Here is a 19052-nt window from a genome sequence, read left to right on the forward strand (position 1 = left end):
AACGGATGTCATTCTGCAGGGAAACGCGTGTCCTTACTGTGCATATGACAATAAACACTTTGAGTCTTGACTCCATATGTTTTATGAAGACCCTATGTGCACTCAAAGCTGTGGCACAAGTTACGCACCTATTTTTAGTTGCAAATGCGAGTGCTTGCAATACATACGTGCAAATTTTGTAAGAAGCACTGATTTCTACAATGAGAAATCAAATTCAGAACCACTGTTACGAGCAAAATACTCAACATCTACTAGACTTAATGGTCTGATGGTGGATCAACATATATTCTCTGGCAGCACTGTGTATTGGCTTCAGTGTGCCCTAAAACCATGTCTAACCCCATATAAACCATAACCTGTTAAACCAGTTTACCCATGCCTTTATTATCTTGTTTTGAACTTTCTGTTGCAGCAACAGTTAGATTCATTAAACCATGTGATCTCTGTCAGTTCAGGGAGGGGACAGTTATTATACAACAGCCTTAAGTATCTAGTGAACCAGAGAAGTGGATCAACTTGACTTCAAAAGTAGGGAAAAAAACATAAGTACATCTTAATTGACAAATACAATATTCTTTCCATTGATTCATTAAGTAAAATATTCTGCTACACAAAGGAGAAGTAGTGATTGTGCAGATATGTGTAGAAAAGGTAGAAAAGAGGTAGAACATTTAGGTTAATGGTCTCAGTTTAAGGACCAAAGGGATGCCTTGCTACTCTTCTTGACACACTGCAGGCCAGAGTCCTGCATGGTCCCTTTTTGAAAACCCGCACCTGCACATACTTGCAAAGCTCACTACCAGAACCAACAGGCTACCTGACAATATGTCTAAGTCAAAGCCCCACCCAACCTGCACCTGCGATTAAACACACACAGGCTACAGTCATTTACATGGAGGTGGGTTTTCTTCTTCTTCGATTACAAATCCAGCAGAGGAAAAGTCTCTATCACTGGCTGTGCTCGATGCCAGGATGGCAAAAACATTTTGCATGAAATTACTGCAAGTTAGGAAACATTTTAGCATGCTCCTTCAACCACCATAAAACTCCAATAAATAATATTATAATAATTATCCAATTAAATAATACCTCATGTGGCAAAAAGGACAAATGATAACCAATTAATTAAGTCAGTCTACTACAATATACTTAACTATCAATTTGGAACTTTAACTAAAAATTAAAATACTAACCGTATATTAACTGTGGCCAAAATTACCATATCAAAAGTAAAGATAAAGGCATTTTAGAGTTCTTGACACAGCGGTGGTTGGGGATTAATTCAGTCTTGTATAACATTAAACAGGCAGCAAGTAGGATTCCAAAAACATTTATTCAAACTTTTCACACATAGACCTGGCAAAAAGCAAAGGTGAAAACACACAGTATGTCCTCAACTAAATGTACTGAAGGCACTTTAGAATATTGTGTGTGTGTGTGTGTGTGTGTGTGTGTGTGTGTGTGTGTGTGTGTTCATGTCAGTTAGGGAGGGAGTGATACAGAGGTGTGTCCATGAGGCTTTGAAGAGTTGTGGTTCCAGTGCAGTCGTTGTTGTACTGTATTCCAGCAGTGCAGGCCAGAGGAAACTGGTTCTTCTTGGCCCTACAGAGTTAGCACTTGGCGTGAACTTGGATTTGTGGTCCTCTGTTTGGTAAGTTACCTTGCAAACTTTTACCCCTTTTCAACAGCAATGGGCTGGCCTGGCTTGGTTTGGCTTGGTTTGAGCCGTCAGCTCAGCACTGTCTGGAGCATTTGCTTGTCCAGTCTCTTCTACCATTTTGAAGAGTTTTTGAGTCTGTTGAGAACAGTCCACATGCAAAGAGTGTTTTCTTTGTTGCTTCATGCAGCAGGGACGAGAAGAAATGGCGTAAGGTCGTAAGAGCTCCAAGTGCTCGATGACCTCTGTGGAGAGTCCTGGCAGCAAGAAGTCGAAGAGCAGAGAGTTAATTATCTTGTTGGCCTGATAATGTCATAGATCACACACAAAGGTGTGAAAAAACTTGGGAAACCAAGTTTATTTGGCTGGTCTTTGTCTGAAGACAAAAGACTTCAGCTGCCATTTGGCATGGACTGAAGTTACAGGAAATGTCAGTTTACATGTCCAGTTTAAAGTTGCACAAATAAACAAGTCATCTGTTGAGCCCAGTGATCCCAACAGAAATATAAATGAAAAAAATGTTGGTCCAATGCATAAAGTGAAGTACCCTTCTGCCAACATTTAACCCCTAGTAGTTTTAAGCTTATAAAAATCATCTTACAGTATTATATTTCTGTGTATTATCTTGTCCCAGCTCTTTTTGAAAGCTGTATATTCACTGTAAATTGTGTGAATTTTTCAGTCTCCTTGATTTGAAGTCAAACTTCTTGCTTGTCATGGCTGCACCATCGTATCAAATGGAAATATTCTGTAAAATGTTTTGCATTTTTTTATACATATCTCAGATGAATTCCCCCAGACATAAATGGTACTTTATGTCCAACTTTTGGAAATACAGTCAGCACACTCCTAGAGAGACAGGAAGTCACATAAGGGTTCTAAAGACATGCTGAATCAATTTAGGTTAGCCGGGTTTCCCCTAGGATTTTTTGAAGCTGCGGTGGTGGGCTGTAGGGGAGGGGGACTGCGGCCGCTGCGGCAGCGAAAAAATGTATGATTATGACAACAAAGAATGTTTATGAATAAATTATTTGTTTTTCAACTGAGTCCACAACCAGCAGAACATGAACACTGGAAAAAAACAAAATTGCACAACTGTACAGCTGTAAATCTAATGGCATAGTTTGCAGCCTGGCTGAGAGCATTATTTTTCTCGCTTTTTTGAAAAAGAGTTCTAATGCTCTGTGATATGGGAACTCAGCCAGAGGTGGCCCACTGATGCTCAGTAGGAGGCATGCTGCCAGATGGTCCCCCTGTAGCCTGTTCCTCAGGTCTGTCTTCACTAGGGCTGACCCAAAAAATTCGAAGCTTCGAAGCTTGATTTGATGGCACGGGATTCGATTGTGAAATTTTTTTTTTGAATATAACCTATATATCCCTTCATACAATATACTACTTAACATTGTTTTCACATTAAAAACAACAACAATAACAACTAATTTTTACGGTGTGGCGGCTTTTATTTTGCCGTGGCGGTGCGCCACGATCAATTACATGTAGTGGAAACCCTGGGTTAGGCACTGATAAAGGGAGATGAGTAATTGTGTGTCTGTTCCAAACATTCTGGCAATCCATCCGAAAGCTGTTGAGATATTTCACTAAAGCCAAAACGTGTGTCGGTGGCACAAGAGGAAATGTCAGAGGGTCTCCAACATTATTAGGATTTATCCTCTGGAGGCTAGACCATGAATGTCTTTATGAAATTTCATGACAATACCTTAAATAATTGTTGAGTCTGGACCAAAGTGGTTGACAGGCTGATGCTGCCAAATCTACAGCTATGTCGCTAGCATAACTAAAAGTGTATGGCAGGAGGAACGGAGCTCCATAGTTTTGGAGCGCCTATTGAGAAACCAACAACCCTGAGGTCAGGCATCTGAGAATTAAATTAGAAAATTCTAGTATGTCATTGAAAATGTTTAATAACACTGCTAATATTAACATCAGTTTTAATTGCTGATCATTTTTTCAGTGGATTGCCATGGAGACATCTGATTTTGTCCAGAACAAATTAACTGAGTGGGGCTTCAGTGAGTTCGTGCAGAAATTTGAAGGTACTGTATAACCGGCTTGCGTTGGTAAGTACAGTCAGGACTGTAGTTAATGCCACTGAAATTGAAGACATATCCTTTGTGTAAATAGCTTGGTTGTGGGTTACTGTTATGAAGATGTAAGATGTTTTGTACTTCATCTTCAGTGAGACAAAACTCTCTAACATAACTCTTTTAAAGTTCAGCATCTTCATACCCTGAATTTTAAATGTGTCCCTTGACATGTGTGTATTTACAATGATTCACTTCAGAATCAGGACAAAGACATTTATTTTCCTCTTTATGAAAACAGGACCCAAGGTGTCATCATCAAGATTAATCAGTTTTGTTTGACATCCATTCCAGATGAAGGTATTGACAAGGAGACTTTCCTAAGTCTTGGAGATTCAGCAGGGATCAATGCCTTGATTCCTAAAGTTGGACCAAGAGTAAAATTCAAAAAGAGACTCAAAGAATACTTACAGGTAACGTGCTCTACTTGTACCAATATACTGCCTTTCGAAAACACGCTTGTGTTCAGGACCTTGAAGTTCTGAAGTCATCTTAAAAAGAAATGTGCAAAAGAAGGACATGCAGCAGAGAGATGACAGAATCAGTACAGGGATTTGTTCTCTTTAAGGACTACTCAGCTGACATATTTTTCACAGCCCCCAGTGCTCTGATTATCATTGGCACCACGTTGCCTTTACTCCTCACATCTCCTCTAGCTCCTCTTTCAACCCCTGGTATTTTCTGAGCATCTCGTATTCCTTCTTCCTGATGTTGCTGTCGCTCAGGATTGCTACATCTATCACCACTGCCTTCTTCCATTGTTTGTTGATCAACAAGATGTCCGGTTAGTTAGCCATCACCAGTTTGTCAGTCTGGATCTGGAAGTCCCACAGGATCTTAGCTCTGTCACTCTCAACATCCTTACAGGTGACCTTGGGACCTCTAGCCCATACTCAGTGCAGATGTTCCTGTACACTACGCCAGCCATTTGGTTATGGCGTCCCATGTACGCTGTTCCTGCCTGCATCTTACTCCCTGCTATTATGTGCTGAACTGTCTCAGGAGCATCTTTGCACAGCCTGCACCTGGGGTCCTGTCTGCTGTGATAGACCCTGCTTCTATTGATCTTGTACCAAGTGCCTGTTCCTGTGCTGCCATGATTAGTGCTTCTGTGTCTTTCAGTCCATTCTTTTCCAGCCACTGGTAGGAAATCCTTGATGTGATGTAATGTGATTAATACAACGCCAGAATTGATTCGACCATTTGTCTGTTTCCCACATTTGCAGTGGAATTCCATGGAGACGTGTGATTTTGTCCGGGATAAATTAACTGAATGGAATCTCAGTGAGCTGATTCAGAGATTTGAAGGTAAAATACTGTTACAGTTCTGCTTCAGTGACATTAGCTAAGCCTGCTTGTTTCATGATAAACAACCATATCCTTGATATGGTACATATTCTGTGTATTTATTGAAGTTTCATTTTTATATTTCTTTTAATTTTAGATGAAGGCATTGACAAGGACACTTTCCTATGTCTTGAGGAGTCAGGCACCTTGAATGACTTGATTCCTAAAACTGGACCAAAAGTAAAATTCAGAAAGAGACTCAAAGAATACTTAGAGGTAATGTGCCACTGTATGTTATAGACACATTGACACGGAAATTCTATTAGTTCTCAGCAATAACATTATCTGTCATACACAAGAATGATCCTACATACCTCATGCATGCAGATACCTCTCCAGTAATATCCAACACTGTCTATCTTATTTTTTTTAATGGAACAGCAGCAGCTCTGGTACTTTAGTTAGATCCCACCACACTACAAGCAAGTACCTTACAGAGACAAAAAAACAGCTAGATATAACTACTCAACCAAACATCTCAGGAGAGATTACAGACACTGAAACATAAACACATAAAGTTAGGATTGCATATGGAAAAGACAAAGTAGCGTACTGGTGCAGAGTGATTTGATGTCAAACTTTTAGTTGAAATCACAAGTGAAAAAGAATTTTAGGTAGCAGTATGTGCTTGTAAAGAAAATCTAACCATCTGTCCGCACTGCAGACCCTGAAAAGAAAGCTTGCTTATACTCCTGAAATGATGGACACTGAAACTGACACAAATTCAGACCAAGAGGACAGCCCTGAACTGGTAAGTGCTGTGACCACATAAGCAATCTGAACAGAATGACACTTAAATTATGCTCTTTTAAAGGAATAGTTTCACATTTTGGAAAACACACTAAATTGCTTTCTTACACAGCCATACTGCTTTCATGCAGTGGCGTAGTGGTAGTTGATAAGGTGGGTGTACTGATAGGTAGATGGGTAGGTTGCTGGGGAGAAAGTGGGTGTTCTCTTCTATATATACCAATGGCTTTTGGCTGATAGGTTGGTATACTGCCAGAAAATGAGGAGGGTATAGCCTGTGTATTTGCATATACCCTCCACTACACCCACAGTCAGAGCAAGTTTAATATCTTCTGGAGGTTTCTACAGCCCCGTTTCCAGCAAACACTTTCGGTATGGTACCTTTGGAACCAAAAGTAACCCTTCAGACATGGTACCTAGACCCTAGTGTTTCCACATTTTCAGACCAAAATAGAACAGGCTGTAGTGTGCATTTAGCCTTTCTAAGGTAAGCTTGGGGGTTTAGTGTTGCTGTAGTGTTGCTGTAGCCCACAGGAACGATGCTCTGCAACACTTTTTTATCTGATCAATCAATATATGCAGTTCACATCACCCGGACAAAATAATATACAATAACATAATTAATATATATACAAGTTTGAAGATCCACTCATTACCTAAAGTGTATGTCATATAAAAACTACAGTACAGTAAAAAAAAACTACAGTAAAAACTACAAAGTTGTCATATGGAATATTTAAGGTGTGTTGATTGATTCATGTTGGCAAGTTAACGTTCCACCTTAAAAACTGGTGGTAGTTGGCCCAGTGAATTAATTTTTTACTCCAACCACAGCTGCTGGAAGAGGCAAAAAAACATCCTTTCATTTTATAGTTACAGTTTTCTAATAAAACTCCTGTCCTAACTTGGCAGTAATTTTGTGCAGAATGTTTTTGCCATCCTGGCATCGAGAGCAGCCAGTGAAAGAGACTCTTCCCTGCTGGATTTGTAATTCAAGAACGGAGAACCCAGCTGCATGTAAATGACTGTAGCCTGTGTGTGTTTATCACAGGTGCAGGTTGGGTGTGGCTTTGACTTAGGCATATTGACAGGTAACATTTGGTTCTGGTAGTGAGCTTTACAAGTATTGGTGGGTAGGGGTTTTCAAAAAGGGTCCCATGGACTCTGGCCTTCAGTGTGTCAAGAGTGAATGAAGTTTTTTTTTCTCAGACTCCAGCTGCTGCAAGAGGCAGCAAAACATCCTTTTAGTTTATAGTTACAGTCTAATGAAACTCTCCACGGTATGAACAGTGATTACATGAGCCTCAAAACTAGCCACAACTCAGCCCTGAGCAGAGTGACCGTCCTCTATTGACCAATCAACAGACTGCAGTGTTCACAGCTCCACCTTTTAGTACCAGATCTGTGTGCTAGGGGGGACCCAAAAATGGGGACGGTACAAAGCGGCACCCTCCAGGGATGACGAGTGAAGCCAATGCTAAAGTGCCAAAAACTGTAGTTCATTGAATGGCCACTTGAGGCAAGCTCCAAAAGCCCATAGACCCCCATGTTAAAATGCTCAACTTTACAGCAGAAATAAACATGTTTACAGCCTGGTTTACGGTTTTGGTCTCTATAGCTAATTTCTCCTTTCATAACAACTGTACGGGGGTGGGTTTTTTTGTAACTCATCCGTTTAAATTTTATTAAGGCTTAAAGTTGTGCATAATTAAGGGCGTGAAGTCATTGAATCTGACCTCTCAGTCGTGTTTGTGCCTTTTGGATATTTTGTTTCGTGAGGGAGCTGGCACCAAGGGGAAGCATGAGCGGGAGCAGCCAACACCACAGGGTTAGCCAAAGTAACGTAGCTTGTTAGCCTTAGCTAACTTAGCAGCTTCGGGCGAGGTAAGCAACCAGGCTTCATTTGGCCCGCCTCTTTGCCCATTTTTGATTGGCCAGGAGTTGGGCAGAGTCAGGAACTGCCAAGATTGTGACGGCCAGAGCCGCCTACTTTGAGATGGTTTTGATAACTCACCTTAATTGAGCAGACTGCAGGTTCTAATCAGATGTTCTCATACGCAGGACCCAACTATTTTTCCATGGCACTTTGAGTCTACTTCAACATCTGACACAGATCGTGACAATGAAATGGTAAGAAGTTTTACTGTAAAGCTCCAATCGGACAGGATTTATTTGTGTCTGGGTGGTGAGGTGGGTTTAACATTACATGCACTGGACAGAGATTTTAATCCCGTCTGGAGCAAGTAAGTGGGTATTTTACACCCAGGTAATGATTACATTAATACTAAGCTACTGTTTTCTGTAACTCGCTGGTCCTCCTTTATTTTAAATCCCATCTGGAGCAACATATTTGTATTTTAGGAAATTAAGAAAATAAAAAATAAACAAAAAAACGTGTTTTACCTACGTAGTTAGTTTAATTTGAAAAAGACTGTATGTATGTAATGAGCAAAGATTGTACATTTGCTGTGAATACAGAAATGTAGTTTGAAAAGACTCAGTGCATGTAACAAGTGTTAATTGAGACACCATCCTTGAATGTCCCAAACTTACGTAGGAGGCTACCTGGTGCGTCATATTTTGACTTTTAGGTCCACTGACAAAGCAGCGGTACTTGACATGAACATGTTGACATATTGAGAGCCAATAGGACAACCAGAATAATTACCGGTATTCTCTTTTGAACCCTGATTTTTAGCCCATATTTGTTAACATTTTGACAAATCAGCACCACTAAAAGTATGTCAAATTAGCTATTGGCATTTGCTGTTTGCTATGTCAGAGTGACAAACAACTATTACTGGATTACTTTAGATTTAAATTTAAATATGTGATGATTCTCAGACATGTCCTGAAGCACCTTTTTGATTTATGTATCTTTAATTGCAATTTACATCTGCAATAATTACATCCCTGAGATGTGTAAGGCACGCTGTATGCATATGAAAATATTTGTTGTGTCTTTGCAGAGTGGAGAGCCAATGCCCAATAGTAACTCGAGCACAGGCCTACTTGCTGTGATTCTCTTCATTTTGCGTCACCATCTAACTACAGCAGTGGCTGACTTAATGGCTCTACTGAATTTTCTCTGCCCTAACCTGGCTGTTGCATCTAAGTATCCGTCTGATAAGCCTCCTGTCTTGTCTATTGTATTTTACTGCCCTCACTGTCAAAACTACATGGGAAAAAATCCTGATGATACTTCTTGTTTGAAATGTGGTACAATGTTCAACAAAAAAAGCAGCACTAAAAATGGAGACTTCTTTTTGTTTGCATCACTGAAAGACCTTCTGAAAAACATACTCAAGAACCATGGCACTGAGTTGTTACCAAAAACAGTCAACCAGGGGGATGGCATTAAAGATGTGATGGATGGGAGGATGTACCAGAATCTGCTTAAACAAGGAACATTGGCTGCTGATGACCTTACACTGTCATGGAATTGTGATGGCGTACCAATTTATAACTCAGACACATACTCGCTTTGGCCCCTTCAGTTTACTATCAATGAACTTCCTTACACACAAAGAAAAGAAAATGTGATAGTTGCAGGACTTTGGTTTGGCAAAGGAAATCCTGAGATGAACACATTTCTAAAGCCTTTTGTTGATGAATGTTCTGACTTAGCCCAAAATCCCTTTCAGTGGAGCGACAGCAATGGTACAGTTCACTTCTCAAAAGTCTTCTCCTTGGTTTGCTCCTCTGATGCCGTTGCGAGGCCACTCCTCCGGAATTGCAAACGATTCAACGGTGAATATGGTTGTGACTGGTGCTTGCACCCTGGCATGATGGTCAAAAAAGGCAGTGGGTCCATGAGGTCCTACCCATATGATGAAGAGAAACAAGAGGCAAGGTCAGACAAAATGTTTAAAGATAATGCAATGCAGGCTGAAGAATCTGACCCAAAGAATGGAGTAAAAGGCTTTTCCTTGCTTTCCGAACTTCCCTTGTTTGACATTGTTTTTGGATTTGTTCCTGAGTACTTGCATTCGGTTCTGCTTGGTGTGTCCAAGCAACTTGTGTTCCTGTGGTTGGACCCAGTCAACTCAATGAAACCCTGGTATGTAGGTCAACACATTGCACAAATTGACTCCCGACTTCTCAGTCTAAAATCAGCATTGGGTAAAAAAAACAGATCTCCGCGTCCACTGAAGTGTAGGGACACATGGAAAGCATCAGAGTGGCGAGCGTTCCTTTTATTTTATGCGATTAGTGTCCTGCCAGGTATCCTGCAGCCTACATTTCTGGAACATTATTTTTATTTGTCATTCAGCGTTCACATTCTCCTACAAGAATCAATATCTCAACGTGACCTTCAGGTGGCCCATGAATCTTTGGTACACTTTGTAAAAGACATGAAAGTTCTTTACGGTGAGGAAAATGTGTCTTTCAACTGCCATCAGTTAATCCACCTCAAAGAAAGTGTGATGAACTGGGGGCCGCTCTGGGCAACATCAGCATTTAGTTTTGAGAGAAACAATGGATATTTGAGGGAAGTGCTCAATGGCATAGGTAATAACCCTCAACAAATTTGCCAGGGGTTTCTCTTTTGGCAGCTCATACCCAGACACCTTAGTTCTTTAGTTTTTAGCCGACAATCAGATTTTGGTGAGTTATTAGCCAAGCTCACACCTGTAAAAGATGGCAATGGCTCTAACAAACCGCTTGGAAAATCACGCCATCTGGATCTCACAGGATCCATAAAACTACCAATAGAAGAGCTCTTAAAACGGCCAGTTCTTGTTAGATCGGTAGAAGCTTATGACAGCTACAGTAATGGATGCACTGTTTATCAATCGACAAACGGTAACCAGTCAGACAAGACGGACTGTGTTATTAAACTCAAGAATGGCTGCTATGGAGAAATACGCTTGATTTTGCTTATTAAAGAGAACTGTGTGTGCACATCCAACTGTCTGTGCCAGGCTCGTCCAATCATTGTGGTCCACCTGTATGACATCACACCTGATACTATATTCAGCGACATGCATCCTAACAATGCATCTAAGACTATTTTTGTGAGAGTCGAAAGGACAGGTCAGCAGAAAGCTTTCTTTTTAGAGGACATCAGGTGTAAATGTGAGTATGTGGATGGTTGGCTTGTGCCTGTACCAAACACTTATGAGAGATACTAGAGTGACTGGAGGGCTAAAGCGCTCGCAGCAACAGGGCCAAAAATGCTGAAAAACACTTGGTTGTTTATATAAGTCAAGTCGAAGTCCATTTATTTGTCTCCCTTGGGAGAAATTTGGATTAGAGACAGAGTACTGCTGCTTAAACAGCACGAAACATACAAACAAAAATACATAAAAGACAATAAAACATTCAGCATCTAAAAAAAACAAAAAAAACCATACTGGTAACCAGATAGGGACCAATGTGCAAAAAGATATTTGCTCATCTGAGCTGTGCAATTTGCCATGCCTACTCGTTGAAGTTAAAGTGCTAGTACACATTAGAGTGCTGGTACATATTTAAAGTGCTGGTTCACATCAAGGTGCTAGTACACATAAGGGTGCTAATACACCGTACACAGAAAAAAGTACACATTAAGGTGCTAATACACCGTATGCAATACACAGTACACAATACCTGCTTACATTTGCTCATTAATGAGCTTGACTGACAACGGACAAAGGAATGTTTGTACCAGTTGTGTTTACATAAGGGAATCCTGTACCTTCTCCCTGAGTGCATTAGTGAGTATTTGTTGAACAAAACATGAGAACTGTCATTTAGAATGTTTTTTGCCTGAGTGATGACGGCCTGATTGAACAGTTCCTGAGGGTTGAGGGGGGGGTGACCCATAATCTTACCGCTACTCTGACGAGGTTGAGAATCTGAGTTTTTGATTTGACATTTAGGTTCCCAAACCAGCTGGTGATACCGTACCGTACAATGGACACTAATGTTGCTCTGTAGAAAATTAGCATTATGTTTTTGCAGACACCAAACAACCGAAGTCTACGCAGAAAACTGTAAATCAAGTTCTGTGAATACAAATAGTAGATGTAGCTTGCCGTGCCACCAACTTTATAGATATCATCAACAACCCCTCAGTTTCCCTATTCTTTTACAAACCACAAGTTCTGCATCTCTTTTCCTGGTGCCAGCAGGTGAGTTGTTAATTTGCATAAGGAAGTTCTAATGCCTAGTTCAGACTACAGCCGTCCTACTGTGTCAGCTTAAATCAGGAGTGATAATCAGTGTTATGTGTGATTATTGATCATTTCATCCCGCATCCCGTGCCACTGTCGATCAGCAACAAAGTCATCAACAGCCAATGTAGGAACTACAGTATCTTTTCTACCAGTTAAAGGCCACACTGATTAAGTTAAGAGCACTTTGTAACTCTGCAACTTTCATAGTTTTTTCTTTACCATGAAAACAGTGACAGCTTTACATTTTTCTTTAAGGACTTGTCTCATAAAAAATTACCAACCTTATTCCACCAGGTGTAGGTTTTTATTGTTATCTTGTGTTATGATCGTCTGTGCATGTTGGGGTGTATTTTCCTTCAAAGCATGTGTGTATAAACTTTGGTCCAAATCAATCATACATCTCTTCATCTCAGGTGACTTCTGATCTTTTAGGTTCAATGGGTAATATCATACATTGTAATTGTGTTTTATATTCTGCTCTAAATTACTTTGTAAACAGTTTGTACATTTAGTAAAAGTTAATGTTAAAAAAAATGCCTGTATATAAAATGATTTTGCTGTATCATAACACAAGTCACTGTGACTCAAAGAAATACTGATAAACCTTGTTTACTTTGTTTGGAGAAGCTCCTCATATTGCTTCATATAATGTGTTGATGAGGCCCTCTCCATCTTAAGATGTGTGCCAGTCTTTTGGATTTAAAATACACTGAGGATGACTGTAATACACAAATAAATGTGTCAGTTAAAACTGTGACCCCTGCCTGTGTGTTTGGGGTGTTATTTCTTTGTCTGGGTGACGTGTGCTTGGTGTCTTTTAGTTTGGTCTGTTTGCTTGTTTCCCTCCACCCTCGTCTTCTCCCACTCTCCCACTCACTGCACGCCTGAACGTCATCTGCAATCAGCACACCAGTCTGACAATCAACTTACTGACTGAGCCTTTGTTAATGTTATTTCAGTCAGGAACACTTTAGTCAAAGAAAACTTAATTTCCATTTGCAGCATTACATTTGGCGGTATGGCTCTGCTCTGAGGACTCTTTGCCTTTCCTCAGGTCTGTACAGAAAACCTCTTCCACGCGCCCACATGGAAAGGCCAGAGAGCACACCTCTCTGCCCTTCCATGTGCTTACACTCAAATGATGTTACAGTAAAACACCCTGTGTTTAGCAAGTGTCTGGACTTCGTATGCCTTAATGTTAGTTTCTCTTCAGGACAAATGGGTTGTTCTTTTTGCAAGAGTCTGTTTAGCGGTAAGTATGCTGCCATGATGCCTTAGTTATAAATGATGCGTACACATGATAGGGACAGTTTCAACACACATACAGGTCTTCTAAAAAAAAAAGTTCTTAAAAAGATGCAGCATGAGCTGCTTCTGGTGATTGCACCATTGAAATGTAGTTTGGTGAGGAGCCCCAAAACATTTCCATGCTAAGGACCCTCAGACAGATAGAACCAAAACATTTTATCGTGGTACCGTAACAATAAAATCTTTTTGTGAGAAACTATACCCACCTGAGAAAAGGTAAGAAGTCAGTAAGCGAAGAATGGAGAGTGTATTTGGTTCGTGACCTGGGAGATGATGTACTTTGATGTTTTACATGATATGTAAAGATGTTTTGCATAATATGTAAATCATATCATAGGGAGAGTGGGGCAGGTCATTCCTTCACAACAGATGTTTTGTTTTTCAGGGCGCTCCACCTAGTTTGACAGTGTGACTGCAGTTAACAAGCAGCTGCGTTAGAGATTCCTACACTCTGATTGGTTGTGACACATGACATTTTGGCATTTAAAAAAAAAAAAAAAAAAAAGAAAAAAAAATTGTGTATAAAGCAATGTTACACACCATCAACACACTGAATAATACTGACGCAGACGTATAAAGCCAGTATGGAATCTCAGAGAACAAGTGGGTGTACCAGTTCCTGAACATTTACATTTACTGTTGTCTTTGGCCTGATCAAAATGATGTACAGCTGATTATTTAAAATCAACAAAACTTCATTGATGTGCAAGATAGCAACATTTTCTCAGGAGTGGAGTGAGGAATGTATCTCCAGCAGGAGGAGTGGTAGTGGCAGAAGTGGTAAAACACAATTATACAACAAGTAGATCTGATCAGGCAACCTGATTGGTCAACTAGACATTTAGAACGTGATCAAATCATGACAGCACTAAAAATATTACTCTGCCATCTACAAGACAACATTGTGACTTTACAGAGCTGCAGCAAAAACCAGTAGGTTACAATAAAGATGCAAAATGGATCTCTTTGTTGTTAACTTTTATTTAAATCATCTTTCTTTAATAAAAGGTGAAAATGTTGGTTTGAAAGGTTGATTGCCGACGATGGACTGAAGCAGAACATTTTGTAAAAATTAGTTACAAAAATACTGACTTAATAATATCTGTTGTTTTATTTGGTTTCCTTGGGGTTCACTTTGTAAATCTGGCAATCAAGCTGCTAAATAAGAACAGCTCTTGACTATATGTTATAAACAACATTAACAAATCATGTATATGTTAACATGTGTCCTGTTAACTTTCCTTCAGGCCTTCCTTTAAAAGAGAAGCAGCAAATGTCAACTTCTTCTGATTCAACATGGCTACGTGGTTGATTGATTTTCAGGTTACCATGTCTCGTAGCTTCCTCTCTGCTCGGAGGGACAGAGGACACATGCATGAAGAAGGATGGACCTCTGCTGTCTGCAGACAGTAACTACACTTTAGTACCTGAGCTTTAACTCTCTCCTGCAGGGATCGATCTTGTGCTGAGCAGGGGCCTCTTCTGTGGAGCCTCAGTCTGGAATGAACGGATGAACTCCTCATCCTAAACACACATAAACACAGTGCACATTCAGAAATATACAGTTTTTACCACAGTCACAAACATGACGATCCATTTATTGTTTTGTTTTTCATTAGTTGGTTTTAAGTGTGCATTTTGTGTGTGTTTGTGAGGGTGTTGTCTCACCAAGACCGCCTGCCGCAGGTGTTTGACCTTCTCTGTTTTCAGCAGTCTGCATGTGAAGAAGTGATGGTGCCAGTTTATAAATGAAGAGTTTTCCTGTGCAGTAAAAACCTCTGGCTCGATTTCCCCAGAGTTAATTAACTACAATACTCTTCTGTCTGTGCAGTTTTTTGCCACCGCTGATACAAACTCCAGCAATGATAAGTGAGCATGGTGGTACCTATGCTCAGATGGTGTGTGAGCAGGGCTTAGGACAGGCTCAAAACATGATGGCTGTCACTCACAGACCTACAGTTCCACCCACAAGCATCCCCACTCAAAGGCCGCACAGCCCTGCTCCTTCAGTCTTCTCTCTGTCTCCTCCAGCTTGTAAAATGCACAAACACACACACAAACACACACACACTCATCAGTAGTGCATTCTAACTAAACAACAAAATACAGGTTTTGTGATAATTCAATTGAAACTGGAACTATTGCTGCATGTATCCACTCAGTCCGACTGGAGTCGGATTTCGGCATGCTCTGCACATGCACCACTTTCTCTTTTGTGGACTTTCACCCTGAAGAAGAAAGAGATGACGTAGCAGTAGTTTAGTATATAGCACTGCAGTAACTCTCGGAAAAACAAACATACAAACACCATGGCGACCGAGAAGCAGAAGACGCACCTCTGACAGACGTGGAAACTACATTCATGCGCCACCATCTTCATTTGTCGTTAGCTTCCTAACTTCAACGGGAACTAGTTCAATACGCACTATACAGAGCCGCATATTGAGGCAGAGTCAGACACACTTGGTCAGAAATTTCTCTTCTGCATGTACACTCAGACAAGACGAGAAGTCTGACTTAACTGATAGCCGAGCTATGAGCTTAGCTCGACTACTGCGTGCATGTGAACGTATTGAGTGTCTCCCCAATTTGTGGATACTTTCAGCTGCTGTTCTTCCTCTTTGAGTTGTTAGCAAACTGCTAGCTGCTTTTTCAATCTCCTGGATGGGATGGGTCGCACACATAACACATCATGAAAACATTATCCTGTCCATGGACCCATCCTGCCTGCTCTCCCTTTCATGCAGACATCAATTCGGCACTGTTACTACCTCCGCTGCTGGCTTAGAGGCAAGACAAACCTCAACCTCCATTCCGTGATTGAACCTTTTGTTAAAAAACGGTGGGGCGGAATTCAGTGTGACATTCCCACCTTGAACAGGCAGCATAAAAGGAGCGTCTGAGGTCATACTGTGTTCTTTTTGTGTGTCTCTTTGTGGTCATTTATGCTCAGTCTCTTCCTGGTTGTTATGTGTTTATTTGAGTGACATTTTGCAGGTGAAGGCCAGGGGTGTCCCTGAAACTTTGGGCCCCTGGGCCTGCGTCTGATAGGCCCGTTCAGTAATCTATCCATGGGAACAGCTCAGCCTGTGAGCAGTCAGAGAAAACCTGAAAAACTGGACACCTGTCATTTGTGGAATGACGGTGATGTGATGCCATTGTTCATGACATCACATGACCACATTATGTGAAAAGGAGGATGATTTAGCCTGAGTGCAGACAAAAGCTACGTCTCTTCCTTAGTGTCTAGAAAGCTGTTTGTTCAGTCTGCAGTCAGTGACTATGAAAATCTTAATTCTTCTAATGTGTATGTGCTACCTTCTTCCTGTGCAGCCTGAAGACACAGACCGCTGTGAGTAAATTAAAAGTTGCAATTCTGCTGGTTTCCTCGGTCATAATAGTATTTGTTGTTTGGCTAGTTTCTGTTGACTGTTTTCTCTTTAACAGACGCCTATTGTGAGAGTTGTCTAACAGCAGCACGAGGTACGGTGATTCAGCTTGCCTCAGAGCAAGAAGCAAAAAATGATACACACTGAATTATCACAGAAGTACCACTTGTTTGACTGTTTTCTTTAAAGTATAGAAAGTAAATAAAATCCCATGTATACTGCCCTCAGAGACTGAGAAAGCCTTGAAGGAAGCTCCAGCTGAGAGCAGACAGACGGTACTTGAGAAGCTTATCAGTGGGGGTGTGTGTGAGAAACTGCTGTCCTACAAACATGGCCGTGTCTCTAAGGACAAAATGACATCCTCCTGTATGCACCTGTTGGGTAAGATCCCAAAGAAATAACAATGGATTTGCTTATTTTAGCATTCTAATTAATTATTTATATTTGAATCCCCATCTAGAGACTCATCATGACCAGTTCCACGTGGCTTTGGCGAATAAAGAACCAAAACATCTGGATATAGTCATGTGTTATGAGCAGTCCACGGCATGTGTAGGGGTGAAGCGCCAGTCTTTTCAGGTATAGGCCGTGGGTGTCATTGTGGAACGTATAAAGATCACATGTGGCTCCTGTGAGAACTAACACTGTTTAACTTTTGTGACAGGATTCCAAAATGACCTTTACAGGGGACGTCGTTGAAGCTCTACTTCGAGACAACAAGGAGCACGTGTGCATTGCTCAGCCTGTACCTTCAGGTTCACCTGCGCACTCAAAAGATGAGTTGTGAAAACAGCAGACCAAATTTAGCTTCAGGCTGAATGTGGGATGGCTTGTTGTCATGATACTGTGTTTTTAATTGTGTGGTATAATAAAGACATCATTGGAAAAATGTTGGATGTGGTCGGGCAGTGGTGTTTCAACAATAAACCAATTCTCCACTGTGATTCAGATGCTTTAAAACACACATTATATGCGTGTCTGCCAATGTACTGCTGCAAAATAAAATAGCAAACAACAAATATGAATCCATGCCTTCTCAAAAAATACACACACACACAGCTCTCCAACAGCTTAAAAAGTTGCAAGGGAGTTGCAAAGGACAGCATATGATCACAGACTAGATTAAAGTGATGTATTGTTTGAGAAAATAGATAAATATGACTGGTATTGTTACCTTAACCTGACATCCCCAGGACTCCAGATCCCAAGGGCCAACAGGAGCCAGGCTGGGGCAGTTATTGTGGTAAGGTTATTAGTTGCAACTGGCATAAGGGCCTTAAAGGGAACTACGGCCATTTTTAAAATTCATACAGGGTATTCCGATGGTCTAAGACAATTCAAGAATATAAGTAAACGTGAACAACTCTCCCAAATCCAAAAACTAGAGAGCTACAACTCAAGTTTGTGATGTTGTCAGGTATAAAGTCTGGAGCTGCTCCATAGACAATGAACTGGGAAAGATGTTGTAGAGGACACCGAGAGCACTCAGGGAAATCTTCTGGGTACCTTTCTGTTTCAGAGCAGAGAACACGACAGTAGAATAAAGCTGGTTTGGGTATTTAAAAAAATAAAACAAAATCATTTTCCAATTCCTTGTCCGTGGAGCAGCTCCAGACTTTATACCCGATGACATCACAAATTTGTCACTTACTTCTAAGGGGTCGTATTCACGATCATTTTGAGAAAGTTTTACTAAGGAGTCCTAGCTTAGGAGTGATTTAGGAAAGTTCTCAGAGCAACTCTGAGCAAGGAAGGGACAGAAACTTTTACCTTAGTGAGGAGGTGTGGTTGACCCCACTGCTAAGTGTGATGCTTTCTTTTAACAGATGTGATTGGTTGTCAGAGACAGGCCCGTTTGTGAGCCTGCAAGGTGTGGACACCCAGTGGACATGAAATGAACTGTGTGACAACATGGGACTGTGAAAGTGTTGTCATTGTTCATGTGATCACTCTGCTGATGGAAGGTTGAGACAGACTCAAGTCATCACTGCTGCATTGGTGCATTTTTCCAGTTTTCCAAATATCTTAGTGTTGTGATTAAGGGGGAAATGTGCGCATATCCTTCATGAGATCAACCACACATATTATCCCTGCGCGATCTAATCTGTTGCATTTCATTTACTCACTGTCACCCAGTGTTTGGAGAATATTTCTCCTTCCTCTTTGTGTTTCCATCATTTTCTCTTCTGCTTGAGAAACTCTTAAATCTCTTAAAAGTCCTCCTCCTTACTCCTAACAGTTTTTCACCTTAGGAGCTCTTTTAAGGGCTAAGATGCTCTGTGAATGAATGTTACCTTTACAAGGACCTAGCCTTAACTTAAGGGGAATTTCTAAGAAA

General features: G+C 40.8%; 1 protein-coding gene and 1 long non-coding RNA gene across 2 annotated transcripts in view; one reads left to right on the forward strand and one right to left on the reverse strand.

Annotated features, from left to right (window-relative positions):
• The window catches only part of LOC125880103 (uncharacterized), a 148233-nt gene that overhangs the window by 59792 nt on the left and 69389 nt on the right, over nt 1-19052 (reverse strand). The window lies entirely within an intron of this gene.
• On the forward strand, nt 1539-8185 carry LOC125880098 (uncharacterized). Its single transcript, XM_049562375.1, has 7 exons — nt 1539-1651; nt 3630-3711; nt 4054-4172; nt 4986-5067; nt 5204-5322; nt 5771-5857; nt 7918-8185. The coding sequence occupies exons 2-7, from the start codon at nt 3639-3641 to the stop codon at nt 8101-8103; spliced, it is 666 nt and encodes a 221-aa protein (XP_049418332.1). The 5' UTR covers nt 1539-1651; nt 3630-3638; the 3' UTR covers nt 8104-8185.

The sequence above is a fragment of the Epinephelus fuscoguttatus genome, linkage group LG19 (genome assembly GCF_011397635.1).
Source record: "Epinephelus fuscoguttatus linkage group LG19, E.fuscoguttatus.final_Chr_v1".
NCBI classification, from domain to species: Eukaryota; Metazoa; Chordata; class Actinopteri; order Perciformes; family Serranidae; genus Epinephelus; species Epinephelus fuscoguttatus.